The sequence below is a fragment of the Lutra lutra genome, chromosome 11 (assembly GCF_902655055.1).
Source record: "Lutra lutra chromosome 11, mLutLut1.2, whole genome shotgun sequence".
Taxonomy (NCBI): domain Eukaryota; kingdom Metazoa; phylum Chordata; class Mammalia; order Carnivora; family Mustelidae; genus Lutra; species Lutra lutra.
This window is the reverse complement of record NC_062288.1, coordinates 27,438,921-27,465,063: the sequence shown is the minus strand read 5'-3', so window position 1 is coordinate 27,465,063 and position 26,143 is coordinate 27,438,921. Positions and strand designations below refer to the sequence as shown.

General features: G+C 35.3%; 1 protein-coding gene across 4 annotated transcripts in view; it reads left to right on the top strand.

Moving 5' to 3' along the window:
* The window catches only part of PCLO (piccolo presynaptic cytomatrix protein), a 414,175-nt gene that overhangs the window by 325,197 nt on the left and 62,835 nt on the right, over positions 1 to 26,143 (top strand). For 2 of the 4 annotated variants that reach the window (XM_047694735.1, XM_047694733.1), the window contains exons 12-20: positions 447 to 514; positions 1,282 to 1,496; positions 5,859 to 5,909; positions 9,248 to 9,372; positions 11,995 to 12,021; positions 19,573 to 19,666; positions 21,040 to 21,111; positions 22,966 to 23,146; positions 24,838 to 25,032. In XM_047694735.1, coding sequence (XP_047550691.1) covers positions 447 to 514; positions 1,282 to 1,496; positions 5,859 to 5,909; positions 9,248 to 9,372; positions 11,995 to 12,021; positions 19,573 to 19,666; positions 21,040 to 21,111; positions 22,966 to 23,146; positions 24,838 to 25,032 — 1,028 coding nt within the window. Of the gene's footprint in view, positions 1 to 446; positions 515 to 1,281; positions 1,497 to 5,858; positions 5,910 to 9,247; positions 9,373 to 11,994; positions 12,022 to 19,572; positions 19,667 to 21,039; positions 21,112 to 22,965; positions 23,147 to 24,837; positions 25,451 to 26,143 lie in introns of those variants that run through there. The other 2 variants (XM_047694734.1, XM_047694736.1) reach the window with 2 other exon arrangements.

The following is a 26,143-nucleotide window of genomic DNA, read 5'->3' as shown; positions in this document are numbered from 1 at the left end:
TTTACAGTAATTAGAAAATAAAGTGAATACAAGTTTTATAGATTTCTTGTGTTCAGAATCAAAGTCTAAAGCATAGAAAGAATTCAGCTAATTTTGTGTCTGATTATGTCAATAGTTCTCCCCTTTTGTGCTTTTATTGAAACATGCTTCATTTAAAGGAAAACCTGAACCCATTTAGATTTCATGTCTATGTATAGTATTTCAAAAAGAACTTACACTTAATCCATAAAGATTTCACCTTAAATAATCATTTTTATCAGCTGACTTTTAACAGCATTGCAAATATATATTTGGTTAGAAGGGCGAGCATGCTTGGAAATTGCTTTATATCATTGACCACTTCTCATTTACCTACTGAAAAAAAAATCAGGGTAGTTGGAAAAAAAGGGACTTTTGTCTCCGGTTTCCTCAATTTCTTTCTTAATTTCTTTGTTTTAAATTTTTAGGGACCTCAATATGCTTTCAGACTTTGAAAATCCCCAGCACCTGGAACTTCATGAGCCACCAAAAGCTGGTAGGTGAAAGTCATTTGCTTTCAACCAGGGGTAAAGGGGAAGATGTAAGTGTAATGACAGTTGTAGGAGCAGGTGAAGCCGTAGATGAAAATATAAACACAAGCATAGATAGTGTATGGGCAAAATATACTTATAGACCAATGTCTATTTATCTACATAATCATAAGCAGAATCAAAAGCACTGTAGCAACGTTTTTTAGCTTTCTAGAAGAACACATACTTGCGTGTTTGACCTATGAAAGAAATTCATACAGAATTCTTGCTGTGTGAGTTTACATTTTTAATTCTTAAAAAATAAATTCATCCTGCCAGAGCAGTCCATGGAGCCATTTATTTGGGATCTTATAGCATTTTTAGATAATACTTGATTCTTTTTAGCATAACTGGACTATGGAACACTCATTCTTGAACCTTTTGATTGTCTTTTCATGATAAAGAAAAACAAAATCAACATGTAATTTCATAAGGACCTGATGAGATTTAACTCTTTCTGAGCTGACAACTAGAGTCTTCTAAATGTAGATCCATTATTCCATGAAAAAATATCACTTCTTTCTTCATTTAACCAGTATTTACTGACCATTTCCTCTGCTACAGCCAGCATTCTCAGAGTCTGGGTGTCTGCACTAAAGAACAGACCCAGGCCTGTAGAACTTTTCATCCATCTGTGCATGTCAATTACCTTGTCATCTAGAACTCGCATAAGCTCCGTGGTATTGAGTAATGATGAAACTGGGAGATACATAGCCACTCCGTTTTGTTGTAGTAGATAAAGCGAAATCCCCAGGGGTTGATCCTAAGCAGTTGGCAGCAGAGCTCCAGAAGGTCTCCCTGCAACAATCACCGCTGGTTCTGTCATCCGTCGTGGAGAAAGGATCTCACGTTCATTCAGGCCCTACATCAGCGGGATCCAGTTCCGTTCCCAGCCCCGGGCAACCGGGGTCCCCCTCCGTGAGCAAAAAGAAACATAGTAGCAGCAAGGTGAGAAGTTACTCTGAGTTACTTATTTTCTTGCTCTTTATTCAGACGAGGACAGAGGAACTCCAGTATCATTTTCTAAGGTGTTTTTCCTGTGGTTTCTCATTGGAGTGAAACAAGAAAATTTCCATTTCTTAGTATATAACTGATCAAAGTGTTGTGACAATGATGTATTTCTACATCTCTTTAAGTATTTTAGCAGTTATTATTATGAGGCATATGCACAGTGTGTCTGATGCTTCATAATTCCTGCTTCTTGTAGTTGTTACATAAATCTGAGCTCCTTTGTATATGGCACATTAGCCTTCCATCTTTTTGGGAACACAGGATACATATTACACTGGATTTGGTAATTTAAATAAAAAATATAAAGGACACAGAGATAAAGAATGTAGGACAATGAGAAATGAGGAAAACCTGTAATATAAAATTGCCTCTTTGAATTTTATACCTAATGCCATACTAACTGGGGAGCCTGGGTGGCTTAGTCTGTTAATGTCCAGCTCTTGATTTCAGCTCAGGTGCTGGACTTAGGGTCATGAGATCAAGCCCCACCTTGGTCTCTGCGCTCCATGGGAGTCTACCTGAGACTCTTGCTGCCCTTTCCCCTGCCATTCACACACATGCGCTCTCGCTCTCTCTCTTAAATAAATGGATAAATCTTTTTAAAAAAAAAAAAAAGAGGGGCACCTGGGTGGCTCAGGTCAGGGTCCCAGGGTTCTAGGATCCAGCCCACATTGGACTCCCTGCTCAGCAGGAAGCCTTCTTCTCCCTCTCCTGCTCCCCCCGCTTATATTCCTTCTGCTGCTGTCTCTGTCTGTCTGTCTCTCTCTCTGTTTCAAATAAATAAGTAAAATCTTAAAAAAAGAAATAAGGAAAACCAGTAATATAAAATTGCCATTTTGAATTTTATCCCTAATTCTATATTAATAAATTTTCCCTTGTTGCAAGTCTTCATTTGAAATAAATGTTTATGACACTATTATTTCCAAGCTACTGAGCTATTAAAAGAAAACATAGAATTAGTTTTTTAACCTTATAAAAGCAGATGAAATGTAGACAGTTTGTAGCTTTTTCTTCATAGATTTGATACTTACTAGGGAAATTCTCATTGTGGTCAATAAATATATTGGAAAAAGTATTCTCTTATTTAAGCATGAATAAAGATTTCTGTTTACATGGTAAGATATATGAGAGGGACAGGCTACGCTTGGGTAAACCGACTGCTGGACTTCAGAAAACAAAGTTTGTTTTGCAAAGTATAAAAACACAACAGGTGTCCCCCCAAATCCCTTTTATTCAGAAACAGACAACAAAGGTATATAATGTTGGATGTCATTAAAAAATGCAGTGAGGGCTTGAAGAGTGAGATGGAGAAAGCTGGTGTTTAGCTAATGAACTGATTCAGTAATGGGGTTACAGGGACCAACATTCCCAGCAGAGAGTGCGACATGCAAAAAAAAATCTCAGAAACAGAAATTGCCTGCTGAGAATGTCTGTGTACAAAAAAATACAGGGATAAGAAATAAAGGAGAAGCCTAGATGGTTGTAAATTGGAGGATATTAGGTGCCCTGCCTGGCTTTTACACTGCAGTCTGCAGGAAATGAAGAGTCAGTGATAAGCCGTGAGCAAAAATGAAGTAAGAATAACAGGAAGACTTTGTACATGAAATCGCTCCACAGTCCAGTCCTGCCTTAAAATCAGAAGGTAGCCTTTTTCCTTTTTTCCTCCCTCTGAAGTGCCCCATGCTTTATGCATCTCTTAAGACAATTTGTATGCTTTTTTAAAATATTTTATTTATTTATTTGAGGGATAGGAAGACAGTGAGAGAGAGAGCACAAGCAGAGGGGAGAGGGAAGAGCAGGCTCCCTACTGAGCAGGGAGCCCAATGCTGATCCCAGGACCCCAGGATCATGACCCGAGCTGAGGGCAGGCACTGAACCAACTGAGCCACCCAGGCTCCCCAACAATTTGGAACTTGATTGTAGCTACTAGTCTTCCTAGTTAGGCCGCAAGCTCCTTAAGAACCAAAACCCCTTTCTTACTTTCTCTGTGCTATTTAATCACATGGTAGAGGGGCTTATGCAGTATAGGAACAAAATAAATAAATGTTGTGAATTAAAGCATCATTGGCACTTGTGAGTCTCTGTACTATTACGGAGGTGCAAAATTTGATTTTTTGTGATAGGTTAACTGTTTTGGCAGTGAATAGAAGATGAAAACAAGTATAATAGGACAAACATCAAGGAAATGAAATTGACATGTTTTATGATATGCAGTAATTGTTTTCCATGTCAGGAATGTGGCCTGTGTGGTTTTACTGTATTTTTGCTGGAATAAAAATTTGTAGAATTGTATTGTCCATAATGATAGTCACACGTAACAATCCAGCCCTTGAAATATGGCTAGTCTGAACTGAGATATACTGTAAATGTAAATTAATGCCAAATTATCAAGACTTACTATGAACAAAAGAATATAAATCATCTCATTACAATTTTGATATAGATTTCATGGTGTAATTATAATACTTTGAGTAAATTGAGTTAAATAAAATACATTATTAAAAATTAATTTCACTGGCTAATTCTTACATTTTTAATGTAACTGCTGGAATATTTAAAATTACTATGGTCTTATACTCTACTCTTCAGTGATGATATAGAGATTACTTAGCTCTTACCAGTAATAACAATAATCAAATCTAATCACTTTTGGGATATATATGTATATAATATTAAATGTACATTTTTAATTGAAATATATACTCGCTAGATGGTAACACTTGAAGAAAGAGATTGTTACCTATTCATTTCTTGGGGCATTTATCTCCAACGTTTAGCTGGCATAGTTTCTTGAAATATTTTCTCTGAATGAATGAATGAATGAATGAATAGATAAATTTAGTGATATTTCTTGACCCATCAACATGAGGTATTCATAAAAGGCAATGCATTTTTTCATTTGTTTTCCAAACCTACAATGTTAAAGAATTTATATTGAGAAATCAGGGAAATATTGAGTGATGGTCTGAAACTGGCATATCCCTCAGTCAGATAATATGTCCACATATATCATATGTTCTTCAGATAATTTATAGAATTGTGACTTTAACTCCTTTGTGTTTTCATTAAGGTATGAGACTAGGTATTAAATTACAAAACATTGAAATGGAATGCATTAAAACTAAAATATTTGAATATAGTTAGCATAATTATACATTTGGATACTTAGAATACCATCTAGTAAACATTCTAAACAATTATTCCTAAGTAATTATTAATCTGTTAATACTCAAGTGATTTCTTCTCACTCGTCATAAGTAAAATATGAATCAAAATTATTTAAGTACATGTTTAAATTATATAAGCTATGTATATGACTATTTTAAATGATTATTTTGCTTAAACTAATTCAGCATGAATTTTTATCTTCAAAACTTTTATTTTACCACCTGCAGCTGTTTGTCTCTGAGTCAGGGACATCAGCTCTCCATTTGTACAAACACTGCATTGAAATGTAACAAGTCAGCAGTCAGCCATCAGTCATTTTCTTCAGCGTTAGGAACCAGCTTACCAGATCACATTCCTAACTGTTCTTAAAGCTTTACTGACATAAGGAACTTACTAAGGAAGTGAGAACTTATATAGAAGAGGATAGAACTTTAATTAAGTAATGTGAAATACAGAGAAGCCATTGTCTGGGTGCTTCACTCTAGAAGGGAGCAGGCAGGGGTTGAGCACCCACTGAAGGAGCACAGGGATGGACTTCTCTACCCTCTGTGCTCCCAGGCACTCATTATCTAAAAACAAGGTCCTTTTTTTTTTTTTTAAGATTTTATATATTTATTTGACAGAGAGAGGTAACACAAGCAGGGGGAATCGTGGGGGAGGAGAAGCAGACTCCCTGCTGAACTGGGAGCCTCATGCAGGGCTCGATCCCAGGACCCCGGGATCATGACCTGAGCTGAAGGCAGACGCTTAACGATTGAGCCACCCAGGGCCTCTAAAAACAGTGTCTTTTTCATTTCTCCATAGATCTTTAAACCCTGTAAATGCTTAAATTGAGTACTTTAAACCAAAGTACTCATTTCATTAAGTAATTGAAAATGCAGTCCCACAGATATAAAGTTATAACTTCAAAACAGACTGAGCAAAGTGAAAAAAGAGATTTCTGTATCTGTAATATTAAATACATATTGAGAAGGAGAAGTAGACCCCATGATCTAAGCAGCCAAATGGGTGAAATGCATTTTGCAGGCGGGGTGCTCTGACCAAATAGAAATTAATTCCAGAAGGAAGTTGAAATGGTAAATTTTGTGAAAGGTGTATCCATTAATAAAATACATGTTTTTAACATTGCAGCCCACTGATGCAACGAAGGTTGTCTCTCATCCAATTACAGGGGAAATTCAGGTAAGGAAGTTTTTTAAAAATCATCATTGTGCCATCTTCATTGGTTGTTTTTTCTGCCTACCCTGGTCTGCTGAAATTGTAAACACTGTTAGGACCTTTCCTGTTTTAGATGTATGATATATCACACATACACACCTGAGTACAGACCTATGAAGGAAAAATGCGATTTTATAGGATAGCATTTTAGTACAAATATATAGTTTATAATTATAATGTAATTATAGGTATGTAATTGTATAATTTGATATGTATCTGATGCCTTAACAGTATCAGTATGTTTTCTGTCTCAGTTTATACTTGTTGAACGTGTTTCAAACATGACAGATTCTTCTGGGAATGTGAAGATTCCTCTTTGAGTTTCATGAGTCCAGTGCTATCCTCTTTTCTTCCTCCTACCAACAATTGTTATATAATCGCTGAATATTTCTTCTAGATTAGAGTTTTTCATACCAGGGATCATAACCAGTTTGTAATTCATAAAATCCACTTGGGGGGTTTGATCAGGAAAATAGAAGAAAAATAGTAGAAATCACTCTTTTTTACATCTATCAATGTGTGTTTCTGTGTGTGTATTGTATCATAACAATTTCTCACCATGGATCGTAGTCAGAAATGTTTTAAAAAACTATGCTTTAGGTGATACCAAGACGTAATTCAGGATAGATAAGAAAAATCATGTAGGAATAAGTAACACAATGCAAAATAATATCAATTTGGAGATAGCAACTTTCAGATAAGGGGGGAAGCACAATAAGTCTTAGAGCTGTGTCTCCTACACAGTCTAGAGGAAGTTTTCTTGAATGATTTCACAAAGGACAACAGACTTGAACTACTTTGAGGATAAGCCCTGAGAAAGGGGGAGTGTGTTCCTGGAAGAAGAAATGCTTCAAGGAAAGCTCCTGTTGCCGAAGAGTAACAAAAGGCAGGGGTCAGCTTTGAGGCCCTGAAATGTCCCTGTGTAGATTGTTGAAACTCAGTGAAAAAGAACCTTGAACACAAGCTGAGGGGTGTTAGCCACGACACTAGGGTGACTGACACTAGTAAATATTGTGGAATAAAGGAGAGACTAATTGAAGGGAATCTATATTAAGATTTCATACAGCAGTGGCATCCAGGAAATATTATAAAGGAGAGGACACAAATGGAAAGGAAGCTTTAATCAACAGAAGTGGAGTATGAGTGTGGAAGGGGCAGAAGCACAGAATGCGGGCACCTCGCCCAGGAGGATCCAGCAGCCCAGACCTGGAACCTTCCACATTGCACACCTTACAGCCTTGCTGCTTCTTCCCCCTTTCAATAAACCCAGACCCAATCTTTCTTGGTTTCACCAGCAGCCAAGAAAATGCTAAATTTCCTGATTTGCTGATCCCTAGATTTTTTTTTTTCTCTCTCATTTTTTATTTTTTAACTTGCTTTGTTTCTTTTTGGCTTGGGGTTGTTTTTTTCATCTTTCATTTTCCTTTCCCTTGAGCAGTAATATTTAATTCTATAGCGGAAATTTACTCTAATAATCTTTCTTAACTCTTAGGCCATTTTCTTTTATTTTTTAGTATTTTCTCATGAATTCGATGTCTTATTTATTTATTTCCTTGTAGCAAAACCTTTTTGCAAATGCATCCTTATGTGGACACTCAAATAAATGAATCTGCCAGCTCTGGGGTAGCTCAGGGTGGAAGGTGACCGGGGCGGTTTCATTCTGTCTCAGAAGTAACACTGAGCAACGCTGAGTATTTTCTAAGGCACTGCAGGATCAGTGCTGGAAAGCACTTTCTTAGGTAGCCTGCAAGTTTTCATTTAAATAAGAAATGGCTTTGGTGCCTCACCAGATGAAAGTGAACATTAAGGCTGGCCAAGACTACATAGGGAAGAACATCTCCTTAACAATTGGAAGCTGGTCTAAATCTCAGGGAAATTAATTGCAGAATAATTCCATTTTTTGATACCCCATTAGAGGACACAGTTACTGCCGTACAAAAATTCCCTTTTTTTTTTTTATTTTTTTATTTTTTTTTAAGATTTTATTTGACAGACAGAGATCACAAGGAGTCAGAGAGGCAGGCAGAGAGAGAGGAGGAAGCAGGCTCCCCGCAGAGCAGAGAGCCCGATGTGGGGCTTGATCCCAGGACTCTGGGATCATGACCTGAGCCAAAGGCAGAGGCTTTAACCCACTGAGCCACCCAGGTGCCCCAAAAATTCCCATTTTTAAAATGTCTTCCTTTGTGGCACTTTGTTTTCTATGTCCCATTACTTTCATGATCATCGAAGGGAGCTTTTCTGTGTTGAAAAAAACAACAGAAGATTCCTTTTCTGCCAGAAAAAATGTAACCAGAAAAAAGTTGTGGTAAAATTAGGAATTATTTTAATTATCAGATTTTAAATAAAGTTTGGCTTTTCTACATAAACCCATTCTCAACATGAGCACAACATACCTATTTCCTATGGTTATAAAAAATAGATTAGTATTTTTATTTATGGATTTTTTCTTCTGAAATATAGATCCATTTCTTTCTGTTATTTGATAAACAAAAGCAGCATCAGGCAAAATTAAGGCTTATTCAAAATGATGCCATGAGAATATTTAAGTTCTGGAGAAAAATTAGTTAACTTCATTATCTTGAATTATGCAGGCTTTGCAAATATTTCTTTGAATTGTTTATCTTTTCCTATTCAGTGATAGTTGTGTAATACCATTAAACATCTAGGAGGCAAGGCCTCTTCTTCCCTTTTAAGCATCTAAAATTAAAGAATAAGATCTTACTGTCTTAAACTCTGCTCTATTAGAAAAGCAGGCACAGAAAAAATTATTGGTAATATAACGTAATATACAAAGAAATAAAATCCACAAGTTCTTAAATATTCTTACATTTCAGACTAACAACTCTATTTTTAAATAATGATTCCACCTACTGCTAATTATTTGGTAAAATGCAAGAGACATTTTCTAACAAATTCATCAATTGATTTATTTTCAAAATCCCGGTAATTGTATTCATGAACGCTAACAACATTTACCATTTTTCTAAGAGTATAAATTTAGTTTACAAATGTTAACTAGCCATTCACTGCATGATTTTTCTTCTAAATGAATTTTAGACAGGCCGGAACTTTAACCATGGAAAGAATGAACCTCACATTTACTAGTAATTAGCATGTGCCTGGGAGCTCTCAATTAAATTAGACATACACTAGTCTGTTCAGTTTCAAGTAAAATGGAAACGAAGGTTGAGGCTCTTTATGAGACTAAAAAAAAAGTACTGATATATTATTGAAAAATAACATATTCTAGATTTCTTAAAACAAAAAAAAATATTCATGGAATATTTTGATATCCCTTTAAGCTTCAAATCAACTATGATCTTGGAAATCTCATAATCCATATTCTCCAAGCAAGAAACCTTGTCCCTCGAGACAACAACGGTTACTCGGACCCCTTCGTGAAAGTGTACCTTCTTCCTGGGAGAGGGTGAGTAAAGACACAGTGTCTTCTAAGGATTGTATTGCATGGATTAAAAACCAGTGTTAGTGTTTCTAGTCTCCAGTTTTAAAGAGTTTAATATCTTTCCCTCAGTTTTATTCACATGTCATATTCATTTATTTCCAATTATTAGATAAGGTGGAAATAAAAATTTGCAGTTAAGCCCTGAAGTGTTCCAGGAGAGTCTTGATCATACTAAATCCTGTCTTGATGACACATGTCCGTCTTTTGAATCTAGAAACCACTATAACCAATCAGATGGACTCTGAAATCATTTAAGGTATTATTTGTGGTGGATTTAGAGAATTTAGCTTTACCTGCCCAAATTCATTTGCAAAACTACTGTTCAGCAATTCATAAATTACTGTTTTATCTTATAGGATATCATTATCTAGCCCATTACACGTTCATTAATTGACTTATTGATGTCTCCTTATTTATATGTGTATTTTCAAATCATTGTTTTAAAAATTATAAAATAAGAGTAATATTTGAAATGTGGAATATTTAAAAATGTTTACAAAGTATGGTAAAAATATTTGGTAAATAGATGAAAAATATCTCTGAATCTCATGTGATATACAAACTGTTCATATAAAGCAAGTACTCGTTGGAGATGTTTAATTTTCACATGATAAATGCAAATTGCTATATTCTGGTATATAAATCAGTACTCAAGGATGGCTTCAAAACAGTGATTTGGACCCAACAGATCCTTATACCTTATCTGAACAATTTATCGTAGCCAAATTATCATGATGGAACCATAAATAATCAACAATTGGGGGTATAATAAAAAGAATTTGGGACTGGTAATTTGAAGGCTCTGGTTTTATTTTTATTCATTTTTCATTTAACTTGAGGATTGACATTTAAATATTACTTTTTACTTGGAAATTTTGAATTGTTGCATGTGAATAGAAAGAATAATGTTGTGACCTACCACATACTCATTACTCAGCTTCAACAGCTGTTACTTCCTAGCCAATCATGTCTCATTTTTACCCTCATATACTCCCTCTATATAGATTATTTTTAAAAGATCAAAAACTAATGATGCACTATATGTTGGCTAGTTGAATCTAAATTTAAAAAAATGATCTCAAGTCATAACTTTTTTCTGCAAATATTTTACTATGTATTTCTAAAAGATAACTCATTTAAATACCACATATAATCATTATAATTTTTAAATGTTTAAATAACTCCTTAGTTTCCCCAGATGCCTCATAATAATTTCCTATTTGGTTTGAAGACCTAATTAATATTTATAGAACATTTTCTCATTAATAGCAGAATAATGTATTCTTTTCAAGCGCACCAAAAACATTCACCAAGAAAAACTATATTGTGGGCCATAAAACAAACCTCAAAAAATGTAAAAGTACTGAAATCATACAAAGCATGTTCTTGGACTATAGCTGGTTTGTTTGAACAGGGTCAAAACTGAGTTATTTGTTACCTTTGAATCTGCTGTTTGTTGACTAATTACATTACCACCAGCAGATCACCATTTCTTTTGAGATTAATTTTTCTTGTCAATAGTGACAGAGCCAAGGAAGCAGAGCCAATAGTTTTGTCTGTCAAATATACTCAGAAAATAATTTGAAAATTTCCAGGTGTTATATCAAATTAAGGATACAGCCTTTAATTTCATCCTAATGATTTTTATGTAGAAATTTAGAATTGCTGGTTTTGTGATTCTAGTTTTAATTCATTAAATCTAATATATAGGGATCACCAATAGAGCACAGGAAAGGGGAGTTTTCATTTTATGTTCATTTAAATCTTTAGTAGTTACAACTGCAATTTGGCTATCTTTTTTAAATTTGAGTATAATGACAACAAACTGATAACTTCATTCTGCTTTTGATTGGGTCATTAGATCTTCCCTGTTATTTAATTAATTTTTAATTAATAATTAAATAAATAATTAATTTAATATTAATTTAATGACAATATTATGGGACAAGAAGAAATCACTGCCAAGGGTATATCCCTAATTAGCATCTGCTAATGAATGAATGAAAATAAAGCAGTGTCTTTTACTTTCTGTCTTCTCTAATAATATCCTGGAGAATATCACCTTTTATACTCTATGAGAGTCCCTATCTTTTATTTATTACAGATTTACTTAGACTATTTTTTTCAATTAGACTATTACATCCTTGAATAACCTGAAAGGGCAGGCAGATAACAGGAATATGTCAGTTATTCTGGAATGAGTAACAGGGAAGGAGGGAACTAGAGTGAAATAAAGAGTGATTTTTCCCACCTAAAGCCATCCCCCATATTTTGTCAGACAAAGCATGCCTGCTGGGTGGGATTTGCCCCACAGGGAGCTAATCAACTACCTTTATTCAGTCTGAAAACCTTTCCTTAAATTACTCCTACAGATTACAGTGGCCAAGGCATTTGGCTGTTATTTGGCTTAGAGCTGTTATTTTCACCGCAGCTCCAAGACTCTTTTCTGCCTCATGTTGTTAAGGTGTAGCTCCTCCAGTTATTATTCTCGTATTTTCTTCCTTATTTCTGTTCCTAACTTCTTTTCTTCCTGTCTTTCCAACTTGCCTGTTGTATCCTTCACTCTCACTCTCGGAATCAATGCAGTCAAGTCATGGTTGTCCAGAATGCAAGGTAGAGTTGGTTCTCTTTCAGTATCAAGCTACGCTGTAATGTCTATTTTTATTTTTATTTTTTTGCCTATTTGTGTATATTCACCTGCCATTTGGTTTGGGCTGTAATTTGCATCTTTTTACATGTTGGTATCTATTGAATTAGGCCACCAGCAAATTGTTCTGATTACAACATTACTGAACAGGTTTGTCAGATATGTGGCATAGAATACTGAAAGGTAGAAAATATTAAAAACAGGAAAAAAATATGAATAAGGAAATACCACCCTGAAATTAGGTGTAACTGGTTTTTCCTATATAATTTGTCCACTAAGATTCTTTTTACTTCTCATGTGATAACCATGGCTTAAGTTCTTCTGGGTCGTCTATTACAAATAAAAGTAAAATCTAGAGTCATTTTTCACAAGAAACTAACTGACCTTCCAGATGTCCAGTACTGGGCATGAATGTCATCCTAAATACCATAGTTCTCTAGTCTTTTTCTCTTACTTAGACCTCATATCGAAACATTTCCATGCCTTTATACTTTCTGCACCACAAAGACAGCTCCATGCAGTAGGACGCCATTATTGGCCTGCTCTCCCACATTGGCAACAATGTGAGAACTTCCTCCTCTCTTTGCCAGTAGTAGGAAACTGTCTTCTAATAGAGCTCACAACATGGTACATCATTACATGGTCAGCTAAGGGTAGCTTTCAGATACATAACTAAGCACATTCTTCTGCACATCTCATTACATTATATATTAAATGTATTATTTAGTTGGGGAGGTGAAGCTAGCACCATCTGTAGCAATGGGCTGATGAGAATTTTAATCCCACCCAGAATATTAATGGTACACGATTTGGTTTCGTCTGCAACATTAAAATCTGACATCTTTACTAATCCTGATGAGCTGGTGCCCAAAAGAGATTGTTTCTGATTTTGAAAGGTATAGATATTTAAATATTGTAAAGAATAGGATTAGTCACCGCACTCTTTCTAGTGGCCAGAAACTTCGTGTTTCCTTGCACACAGAATCATGGTAAATTGGATCCTGTGATAGATTGCTTATTATGACTACTTCCCTCATCTCAGGACACCACCCAGATCACTCATCCAGATAGGTCTCAGACTGATGTGCAAAATTAGTTTGGTTGAAAAAGATAGTGTCATTTTAGGGCAGACATTATCAGTCACTTTATTCAGAACCTTCCTATCCTTTAGACAAACTGGGGGGAAATTGTCAGAATGACAATGATTGTCCGTCTTTAATTTAGAAAAGAACATATTTTGTAAATGTAGATAATGGTTGAAACAGTCCGGGATGTTCTGGTTACAATTTCAAAGATCTAGAAGGCACTTTCTCACCATGTGTTTCAACTAGAAGTCATTTCCATCATCTCTTTGAGAACTGTCAGTGCAAGAAGAACTAATAATAACAAGGTACTGACACTGAAATTTGGCTCAGGAGGCCACTGAATAAAGTCCTAAAGAACTTGGGTTTGAATTTCAGCCCTGCCTCTTGGAAGTTGTGAGATTTCTCTAAAATGATCTCCTCTTCTGCTAAATAAGAATAATAATAACACTCCCTTAGGTTTTTTATGAAATAGAAGAAGTAATAAACCAGAAGTAATAAGCATAATGTCTGACACATAATAGGTTCTCAATAAATGGCACTCAATAGTATCCTCGGTGTTATGTACAGTTACATAATAACTTAGGGTATACCCCTAAATTATCTTAGGTTATACCCCTAGAATTTCCGGAAGCAATTCTGAAACTGACCTAAAATTGTTGTGATATGTGTATATATACAAATGGATATAATTTATATTCAGGAAATATACATATGTGTATATATGTATACACACACACACATATATATATTTAAATTGAGGTGAAGACCTTTAGATTGTAGGGTAGATTATAGGAAAGGCTACCTAGATACTTCAGCTTAAGAAAGTTGCAAGTAAGAAAGTTGATGGATTATTCTTATTTTATGATCGGCTACATCAAGTCGCCCGTGATCAGTTATTCCCACAAAAACATGATATGGAATGGTTGGGCTATAGAATTATACAAAATTATTTAACAATACTGTTAGGAAACCAAACAACTTTGTTTTCTTCAATCATAAAATATAATACATTTGTCATTCTTAAAATTAAAAAAATATATAAATTCCTGTTTGCTAATAAGAATTTCACTGGTCCAATTTTCTCATCTCCTCTCATTCCCTCTTCCCATCCTCGGAGCACTATACTCAGAAGCTCTGAAAACCCAGTTGTCAGCCCCGCGAGGAGGGGAAACAAGGAAAGAGAGCCTCCAGAGTGCATGAACTCAGTCCTTGTCCCTGGCTAACTAAGAAGTGGAAAAGAGCAAATCTGAAGGATCTCATTCTCGTTTTCTCTCATTATACTGTTTGACAAAGTACAGGCCTTTTGCCATGAGTGGATTTTGCTCTGATTGAAGCTGATTTTCATTATCATGATAGCTGGAAGTTCAGTTCCAGACCGGACTTTCTCTAAACGTCCTTGTTAACATATCCGACTATTTCCTCCAGGACCTCTATAAAGCAGGGACAGGTGTTGTATGCATTTACAATTCAAAGGCCAAAGCTTTTTTCATTTCAATTGATTTCAAGGGAAAAAAATAGAAGTATATTTTAAGGATTCTTCCAATGAACATTTCTTTAGCACAGAATGTTCTAGACACTGTGAGAAGTGCTGAGGGTAGATAGAACTGACAAATGGCCACATAGGCTCTGACTTCAGGGAGCACAGACAGTCAAGTGATGTGCCAAAAACACGCTGCCCAGAACAGTATGGCTCATAAAATGGGATATGATTGGAGCTTCTTTCTAAATTAAAGGAAAATCCTTAGAGGAGTAATTAAAAATAAATTGTGCATGTGTGGGTGTGTGTGCGCGCGTGTGCGCGCGTGCGTGTAATTTCCAATAAAGGAAAACCAAGTAAAACAAAAGAAATGAAAACCTTCAGTATTTCAGATAATTCTGTGAAAGAGAAATACAAAGAAGCCATCATATTCCATTCATCTTTCTTACTTTTTTTGAAATTAGAAAGAGAAACTCAGAGAATTCCTTTTCTGCTGGTATAGGGGAGAATAATTGAATTTCATCTATCTTTTTCTGCCTGTTGTAAAAGCATGTCTACTCCTGAGGAGGTAACTAGTAAATAATTTTAAAAATGAAAGAGAAAAGAAGTTAGTCAAAACTTCAAGAAGATGAAGGTTAATTTTTTTATTAGCACCATGACCCATCTTGATTAATTGACTTTTTATTTTCCCTCATTAAAAAACTTCTTTGATTATTAGATATAGCCTAATTGTCCTAATATAATATCATTATTGCAATCTTCCAATGAGGGAATATAATGTGTTTTCCAGACAAAGAAAGGAGAGGAAAATGGGCTCTACTTTTTTCCCAACCTAATTCAGGCTCACATTTAAGAATCCCACTGCTTACCTGGTCACCTTCAACTTGTCAGTCCAGATTTTGATGTGGCTATGAGAAGTGCCAGCAGTTTTCAATTGTATAAAGTAGAAACACAGCCCATTGAGACACAGCCCATTGAGATCAATGCTCAAGATGGTCAGTTCGTGGCAGTTCTAAAACAAGGGTTAAAAGGACTGGCTTGCTGCCTTCGGCTCAGGTCATGATCTCAGGGTCCTGGGATCGAGTCCCGCATCGGGCTCCCTGCTCAGCAGGGTGCCTGCTTCCCTCTCTCTCCCTCTCTGCCTGCCTCTCCGTCTACTTGTGATCTCTCTCTGTCAAATAAATAAATAAAATCTTTAAAAAAAAAAAAAAAGGACTGGCTTAGTGTGACCATCTCTGAGTCATAACATTCAAGACCAAAAAAAACCCTGCAAAGGATTGCGTTATCATTGACACAGCACCACCAGAAATAGTGGCAACAAATTGTGTGTTCCTGCATTAATTCTAAAGGCAATAGACACCTTGAGTCCAAAGAGAATTGAAGAATCAAACTCACTAATAACATAAAATTCCCCCCAATTGTGGTTGTTTCTGAGTGGATCTGGGCAAGAATAAATATTTATAATTACTATAAATATTATACTTAATTTTATTATACTTAATAGTATATAAATATTAATTTATATATATAAATTATAAAAAATATATAAATATTATACTTAAACTAAATGAAGTAATTATACTTCATTTCACAACACTCTCTTAGGATATACTATTCAGAATTTGCCTGAACAACTCTAACACTGGCCTAATTTTTATGATATGTGTATATATACACACACACATATTGTATATAATTTATATTACATATATAGGAAGTATATATATTTAAACTGAAGTGAATAACATTAGGTTATATGGTAAAGAAGACAAACTAGGTACTTCAGCTATTAAGCCTGAAATTAAGAAATTGATGGATTATTCACATTTTGTGAGCCTAATCAATTGAGTTCATATAGCATACATTTAAGAGCACCCAATCAGTGTTGCCCTATGCTTGAATCATGGCCCTACCAGTTGATAACTATGCAGGCTTTCCAACATACCTTAATTCACTGAGTTTCATTTTTTAAATCCTGTCTCATAAAATTTCCATGAGGATTAAATGAGTTAACACATAAGAAGCATTTAGAACTCTGCCTGGGAAAAACTAAGCTTTTAATGAATGTTAGCTGTTTTTATTTTAATGTGCTTACTTAATAAATTGCTTTTCATATATGAATTAAGAACTTTTGTTAAATGTGTAAGTGAAAAAATGACTAAAATATGCAGGTGAAAAATTATAACAACAATTATTCATAGATTCAGAAAAGATGATGAATAATAAATTCTTTGGAAGACATTTAAATAATACAGACTATTTTCACAAATACTGACATATCTAGGATTTTGGTGAAAATACTTGAGTTTGCATTTGACATTAATTCCTATCTTTTTGAAAAGTTAAGCACTTAATTTTTCAGCATTGGAAAAAAATAATTTATTACTATTCCCCGGTATTATGAACCTTATCCGTATGCTTCCCCATGATCTCATTACCTTAGTAACAAAGCCCAAAACAAATAGAAACCTTAAAACTTCTATTGTCAGGTGTTTTTCTTCCAGGTATGCCTACCTAGAGAAATAGCCATGAATTCTAAAATAGTAACCAAGGCTTGCTATTATCTTAAAAGTGGTCACATCCATTCTTCCCATGTCATTATAAAAAAAAAAATCAAAAACATAAGATATAAAGGAACAGAGCTTACCAAAGTTATTTTGAATTTATATTGTATAATATTTCAAAATCAATGAAAATTATAGAAAATAACAAATACCTGTGTTCTTGCCATTTAGTTCCATCAAATTTCAGTATTTTGCTATATAGTCTTCATTTTCTTATCAAAAATATTTTATAGGTACCCCAAGCCCTTCTGAAACCATTCCCCTGTCCACTTGAGATAACCACTAAATAGAATTTATTACCTATAATTGCCAAACTGTCTTATGATGTTTATATGCATTTATTTTATATACATGTATTCATAGTTTACTGTATTATTTCCCATGATTTTGATTTTAAATCATGATAACTCACGATAGTTATCCTTCTGCACATTTTTTGCTCAACTTTTTTTCAAGATTTATCCATCTTAATTTATGAACGTTTATATTTATTCACTTTAACTGATGCTTACTATTTCATTGAAAGAATATATCATAATACATAATATCTTATTAATATGCTATTAGAAACAATGTTATGGTGAATGTTCTTAAAAACATTCCTTGTGCACAGGTGGGAAAATTTCTGTAAAGTGGAAGTGGAAGAAGTCAAAGTAGAATTTTCTAGGTATTTGGGTCCATAAACTTCACCAGTTTCATCTAAAATTCATCTAAAAACTGTGTACAAATTTATACTGTCTACAGTCTATGAGAACTCCCGTTTCTTTAAATCCTTGCATATGCATTTCCCTAAAATTGTTTGCAATTTGTCTTGAATGAAGAAATAGTCAAATCCTGCTCTCATTTTCATACAAATGAGTTAGTTAGAAGTGACTAGAATGATGCTTTTTTTCTTAAATTGAATTCACTTCACAATGGCTGACACAGGAGGTCTTGGAAACTGTTTTAAGTTCATTGGTTCTCAATCTGCACATTAGATTTACCTGGGATATTTTTAAAATTTCTACTACTCAAGCCTCATCCCAGACGTATGAAATCAGGATCTCCTTGGAGGTGCAGGGCAGGGAAATGTGGGTGCAGTGCTGGACCCTACTTGGCAGCCTCGGAACTCAGATTCCTGGGTGATGCCAATATGTAGTCCATGTTGGGAATTCCTGCCCTGGTGTGTGGCTGATAAGAAAGAGAATAAAGCTAAAGAGAGAAGAGAGACATGATAAAAGTGAGTGGGAACTAGAGCTTGATTGTCAGTTGCTCTGTCTAGAATGGATAGGGTAAATTAGTGCCTGGGAAGCAATAGGAGGAGGCATTCCAGGATGTGGCTGTGCTTGAGACCAGGGTCTAGCAAGAGTCAGTCGGCCCCTTGTTAGGAACAACAAATCAAGGGTCAGGATCCGGTCCCTTTAGAAAAAACAATTTGTAAAATCAAAGCACGTGAAAGGACTCCAGATGACTAGGTTGGTTTTCAGGACTCTGCTGCCCACAGGAGCTAAAGTATTATCTAGGACCTAAGCTATAAGGCTATGCAGAAAATTTGGGGAAAAGGCAGTGAGGATTGGATAAAGGCCTCATCTGTGTGGGTAACGGTGGCTAATAGCAAACAACAAACAGTAATTCCAACCCCATGATCTGGTAGATGTCAGCTATAGGTGTTCTCTTTGTCCTAACTAGAATAAGTTTGGGATATAAGCTTCTAACTGCTGCTCAGACGGAATGGAAAAGTCAAGGAAAAATTCACATGCCCCAGGCTGTAAGGAATGAGGAACTATTTTGATCTGGTTTGTAATGATTTATCCAGGGTATTGACATAAACCCAGAATTTATATGTAATTACTTTATAACTAAATATCCTGCTTTACTAAGAGTGTCAAAATATACTTTAAGTACCAGGTAACAAATGTTCATAGAATCTTAGCTGTAGCAACAAACATTTCTCATCCTTTCCTCAGTCAAAACAATCATTACAATTTTATACAGACAAAAAAAAGACCATTTGGCTTTGCGGACACGATTAGAAGTAAAAGTATTGGAAAGTGAGATACCAAATTATATTTTATGGGGAAGAAGATATTGATGTTACCGTATAGTTCATGCAACAGTCTCCTGGATTCAGGAAAGAGAAAGGTTCTAAAATGATGGTATAGTTAGAACACCTAAAAGCTTTTCTTTAAAAACTACTTTAGGACAAATGAAACTAAAGGCGTCCAACATATTTTTAAATTGTCATTTTGTATTCAACTTAAAAAAAGGTTTTAGACAGGAAGATGATGGGATGATTGCATAATGTTTAAAACAAAATATCATCTTAAAATGTCTGCATGCTCTTCCAGCTGGCTGTGAAGGCATCAGTTAAGGTGAATAATCAAGATAACTCTTTTTTTTCTTCTAATTCAGTGCTGAGTACAAGAGGAGGACTAAATATGTTCAAAAAAGTCTTAATCCTGAGTGGAATCAAACAGTAATTTATAAAAGTATCTCCATGGAACAGGTATGCAATGATTATTTTCTATATAACATATTTAGGCTAGTATAAGAAAACCGATGACGAAATTATTGCAAGATTGTGATCTATCAATTTTGCCACGCAAACAAAAAGAAATGTGTAAAATACAAATAATAAACATAGCCAAGTGAAAAGAAATAGGTACGGGGCAAAGTTACCATGAGTGTAAATGTGTGCCTTACAACAAAGCAGCCAAAAAATAAAGAAATAAGACCAATGGAACATTTTCCATCAATTATTGCAAAATTTAAATATTTCAACAGACTGGGACACATTTATCAAATTTTAGCTGAAAATGTTTTCCAACTAGCTATATATTTTTTTGTAAAATTTGGTCAATCACTTTCACTTCTTTCCAGTTTTACTGAGATCATTGACATAATACATTGTATAAGTTTATGGTATACATAATGAACTGATGTGTATATATTACAAGAATAACAGCTGGCTGTATTTTGACTTTTACAAATAATACAAAGAAAATATTCAGCGTATTTGAATGTGTTGTTGCACCAGACAGCAGTTTAAGAATTCATGTTCTCTCTAAATCAAGGCCTCTTATGAATCAGGCATTGTGGGGCTAAACTTTACAGACGAAGACAGACAGAAGACTAGCTGAAAGGATTTTCGAGGAGATTTAGGATTTGTCCTCTGGAAGATTTCTAATTTGATTATGAAGTTGAGGCAAGGTACAAATTGTCATCTGGGTTCTTGAATTTAAAATAAATTAAATTTACCCACAGAAATAAGACAATGCTACTTTATTTTCTGGCATTTTACTAAAATAAAAAAACTCCAATCTAAATATGTTATCTAAATAACCTAGACAGTTTTGCATCCTATAAATTCCATGTATCTAAAGAGCATTTACAGATTCTGCTCTTTTTCTTTTTAATAAAAATCAATAGGGGGGCTTTAGAAAAGAGGGAATTAGTAAAAGTTTGAGGTCTCTTATGAACAAATACTAGGTTGGACTCTAAAATCATTGACATTTTACATAATATTCAATATAAACCTACATTTTATTTTTTTTTAAGATTTTATTTATTTATTTGACAGAGAGAGATCACAAGTAGACGGAGAGGCAGGCAGAGAGAGAGAGAGAGAGGGAAGCAGGTTCCCTGCTAAGCAGAGAGCCCAATGCGGGACTCGATCCCAGGACCCTGAGATCATGACCTGAGCCGAAGGCAGCGGCTTAACCCACTGAGCCACTCAGGCGCCCCTAAACCTACATTTTAAATAAAGTTTGAAGTCTTTTTACACAAATGGAAACAGTTCAAGGAAGTGAAAATAGATGACTCTATAATAGAGTGTGATGAAAATTTGTGGGGTTAATAACATTTTGATTTAAACTGTAGCTCAAGAAGAAAACCCTGGAGGTGACAGTCTGGGATTATGATAGATTTTCTTCCAATGACTTTCTTGGTGAGGTGAGCGTCTGGTTTCCTTTTCTTTATTTGCTTTCACTATAAGCCACCAATTAAAGTTTATTGATGCAAGCATATTTCTTAAGTTTATTAGATTATCATTTTGGTGAAAGCCCTTTTGTGGGTAGGATATATTTCCTGATTTATTCTTTGACTGGATGAGTAGTAATTTGAATAATGGTTTTCACTCTGCCATTTGATGTACTTTTATTAATTTACTAATTTTATTAAATTTTATTAATTTTATTATCAATGAAATTTATTAATTTATTAAATTTATTATTAATTTTATTAAATTAAATTTTATTGAATTATTAATTTATAATTAATTTTCAGATGAATTATTAATTGCTTTGATAGGAGATATGCAGTCATGCTGTGAATCCAAATTTGAGACAGATTACTATAAAATGAGCTAGATTTTTAAAATAGATTTTCAGGTATTTTATTGTTCTTCCTCACTGCAGCTGTCAATGGCTTGATGTGACTTTCTGCATTCTTATTTCTTTTAAGCATCCCAAGAAAAATCTCTCAAAATATTTTATGAGACAGAACTAGAAGTAGGAGAAAACAATACAAACCAATTTTATGTAAGTTCACATGGAATCTAACCTAATCATGAAATCTGGCACAGTGGTCAGATCCTGTGCCTTTTTTTTAATCTATCATATTTCAAAAAATATACTATATTTAATAATCTTTACTTAAAGCAGAAGTTATGAATTAATGTTAAAAAATAAATCATCTCCAAAAATAAAATAACACTCAAACAATAGGATATCCCTTCCCAGAAACAATGGAAAATAGTTATTTAGTCTATGTGCCATGTGACCTTATTTGGTTCCAAGACGCCATACTTTTCTTTCCTATCAAAACTTGGCCATTTGACCTTTACTTGTAGGCTCCCTTGCTGGTACGGCCCCTGGTACTAGTCTTTGGACAGTTCTAGGATGCAATACGCTATCTGACTTAATGTTCCATTTCAGAAAACTGATTTATTGTAGTCCTTATAATTTATTGTTGACATGAACCTAGAGCATATATCCATTGTGTTGGTTCTCATTTTTTTATATCTCATCAAATCGAAAATGCCAGCAATTGTGAAATGGGTTATTACTCACGAACTACTAAGAATTAAAAAAATGCTGCCAGTCAAACCATGATACAGTACGTTCTCATCATAAATTGTTAGTCATATCTCTATTTCAAATATGAGTTAAAGTATGTTTTAAAATACAAGGAATGAGTCAGTAATTGCAAATAATCCATTTTTTCTTTTGTCCCTCTAGTAACTAAAAGCAAATTTTTAAAAATGATATCCTAGTTTTAAAAAAAAAGATATCCAAGTTTATTACTAAATGTGTTCATTTAACAAAAGAGGACTTTCATTCACAAAGATTGAGTTGAGACTCTACCTTTTTACATCATCTCCAAATAATTTAATTAACAAAGATTTTATATAGTTCAGTTTAATCAAAAGTTCATTTTTTTAAAAAAAAATTATTTTAGAGAGAGAGAGAGTTCACAGTGGGGAGGGCAGCAGGAGAGCAGAGCAGAGCAGAGCCCAGTGCAGAGCCTGATCTCACAACCCTGAGATCATGACCTGAGCCGAAATCAAGAGTCTGATGCCCAACTGACTGTACCACCCAGGTGCCCCTAATCAAATATTTTTTAAGCATCTAATATGCACAAGACTTTGCTCCCAATGTCATGGGTAAAGAAAAATAAGGAAGACAGCCTTGTCATCCTCAAAGTCATACTATGTCTTTTGGCTTATATCCTTGAGTAAATTTCAGATCACAGAAACAAGTAATGAATGAATTATATCAATTTCATTGACCTCTTGCCTTTTTTCAGGTATTGATTGATTTATCTAGCACATCTCATCTCGATAACACTCCTAGATGGTATTCTCTCAAAGAACAGACTGAAAGCATTGATCATGGCAAGTCTCATTCCAGTCAGAGCAGCCAGCAGTCTCCAAAGCCATCTGTCATCAAAAGCAGAAGCCATGGTATCTTCCCTGACCCATCCAAGGGTAGGAGTTATTTCAAGTAGAAAAAGCTTTTTTCTCTTTGTTCACTCAGTAACTTCTTGAATATGAATGCTTGTATACTTAATATATTTTACAGTGTTGGATTCTATTGGAAAGTATGTAATATAATATCCTACAAACAGTAGTGGAATGGACACAAACAGTAATGGATATGGAATCAGGAAAAATGGGCTTTAGTCTCAGATCAGCACATAATTAAGTTTATGACTCTGTGATCTTCACCTCTCTGACTCTGGTTTTCAACCGGTACAACAGAGGGGGTTGGGCTATATGAGCTGTTGGATTATTTCCAGCTGTCAAAATGAATGATAATATGATTTTATAAAATATGTTGGGGGTATTTCATAAAGAAAAATAAAAATCCTCAACAGTCCATTGACTAGACATACTCATCATTACCATTTATGCATATGTTTTCTCGTTGTTTAAACTACTATTTTTTTCAAAAGTATATTCTTAATCATATATGTGTAATATATGAACATATATAATTTTGCATCCTGGTTTTTACTTACCATATCAAGATCATTTTCCCCATGTCACCGAAACAATGGGTATGTCAAAATTTGATTATACCTTTCCTAAATGTTGGCCTTGAGCTAATTCTATGATTTTTTTTGAACTACTATCATTATTTTTGAAATGGTAATGTTATCCATTGGGTTTGGCAGTTTGCACAGCATTCCCATGTGAATGAGCTTTTCCTTCGAGAGGTTCGTTGCCAATGATCCTACAACACAACCTTAACCTTCATCATCAACCAAGTGACTCCTTGTAGTCATGTAGTGTCTTGCCTAGACATACTGTAGTATGTACGTAGTATCTTACCTAGATAACCATGTAGTATCTTACCTAGACATACTGAACTATTTTTAAGTGTCAAGTATAAATTTTTATACCGGACCTGAGTATTGCTCCCTTCTCTCCTCTTCTCAGAAAGTACATCAAATTGAAAAGTGGTTCTTTGTACATTAGAAAGGAATGGGTCACAAGTACAAGTGTTCTTGGAGATGAAAAACCACGAGGCCAAGTCCAGTAGGCCACTGAGTTGATATGACAAACCACGGACTGACCATGAGGGCTACAGATGACTTATGAATGAGCTTTATAGGTCATTTATGGATTCCACTTAGCCAGATCAACTCTACCCTGATTAACTTTCTGGAAGATCATTAGCATAAAGACCTCTCTCTCTGACGGCCATAGTAAATGTGGGATCTCTATAGACATTCTCTGAAATCCTCTGAGACATGATTCTCCAGTCTGCACTGTTTATGTGTCCTGGTGACTCAGGCCCCTTCATCCAGGAATTCCCCGTGTTTTCACTGAAAACTCCTCCGTGGGCATGTGAGCTTCTTGTCTCTTGCCTGGTCCCTCCTAGAATTAGCGGTGGCTTGGAGAAACTGAAAGAACACATTTCCATGAGGCTGGTGAGATGTCTGTCCTCTTCTCAGACTTATCTCTTCTCACCATGATTATCCTTTTGACTTTCCTCCCAAAAACTGTTTCCCGAATGTTTAATCACATTACGGAGTGGCGAGCAGTTGCATAAATGAGCCCGAAAGGAAACCGAATTAACATAAATCTTAGACAGTTTCCAATTGTGTGAGACCAAGCTTGACAGGAGGAACGCTGGAGCACTGTTAACTCACGTCTCACCCTCTTGTAACCAGACATGCAGGTTCCCACCATTGAGAAATCCCACAGTAGTCCCGGTAGCTCGAAATCCTCCTCCGAAGGCCACCTGCGCTCTCACGGACCGTCGCGCAGTCAGAGCAAAACCAGCGTCACCCAGAGCCACCTGGAAGATGCTGGGGCTGCCATAGCCGCTGCTGAAGCCGCGGTGCAGCAGCTCCGCCTGCAACCAAGTAAAAGACGCAAATAAATTCCTCAGCATGGCAGCTTCATGTTCATCTGTTGCCTCTCTCTCTCCTGCTGTCCTTCCCTGTTCGCTTTCCGTGTTTTGGCAGACCCTGCTCCCTCCGTCCTCTGTCCCTCTGTCCATGTGAGAACAGTACCAAGACATCAATCCGCTCTTTCTTACTTAGATTTCTTTTTTTTTTTTTTTTTCATTTCTTTATGTACGTGGACTGCAGTAAAACTGGCTGTTTCCCCTCTGTCTCCACCATCCATCCAACCTGGCTCACAGTATTTGGTAGCTGTGTCTGTGATGTTTGCAGGCAAAGCAGTGTTGTGTGTCCTTTTCGTGTGCACTTAAATATCCTTGAGAATCCAGGAATTATAAGCACAAGTGACTGCCAGTTTTCCAGGCATTACACCAAAAGAGAAAAAAAAAAAAAAGCACATACACAAGCATTTAGAGCTGATTAGAGATGAGATTCTCGCATCCGAAAACACTCAGAAATTGTTGGGCAGAAGAGTAATGCGACCAACAGTCGAGTTCTCGAGCTGAGCGAGAGGGGGGAAAGCCATTTCCAGCTTAAAAACCTCAATGAATTATGCATGTGAAATGTTGTAGCTTTCCATGCGGGAAACTTTCTAGTCTTTTGGGAAACACATCTGTGAAGAAAATCAAGTCTTATATTTTCCAAAAAGTACATAGTATTAATAGATGTATAGACATATGTGATGAGGCAATGTCACCTCATTCAGGAACACAGTTGGGTCCATTCTCTTGGATCACACTTTGTATACGATATCGGAGAATTTCTAGGTTATTTCCTTCTCTAACCATTGGAAATCCTTACACAGTCAAGATGCTGATCAAAGAGTAACCACTCACCCAACTTAATTGCTGTTTTTTCGTTGAGTTTGCAAAAACTTAGTCGATATGTAAAAACCGAATGAGCGCAGAGATCTGACAAACGGAGCTGCCATTTCACTTCCAAGCAGCATCAGCCAGATCTCGGAGAGAGATTGATGTTAGCCCTGTCTCCCCAAGTCTTCATGTCCTGAGAAACAGCCAGTTTTAACCCCTCTAGTGCTGTGCATGTGGTGTCATTTTGGCCTTTGAAAACA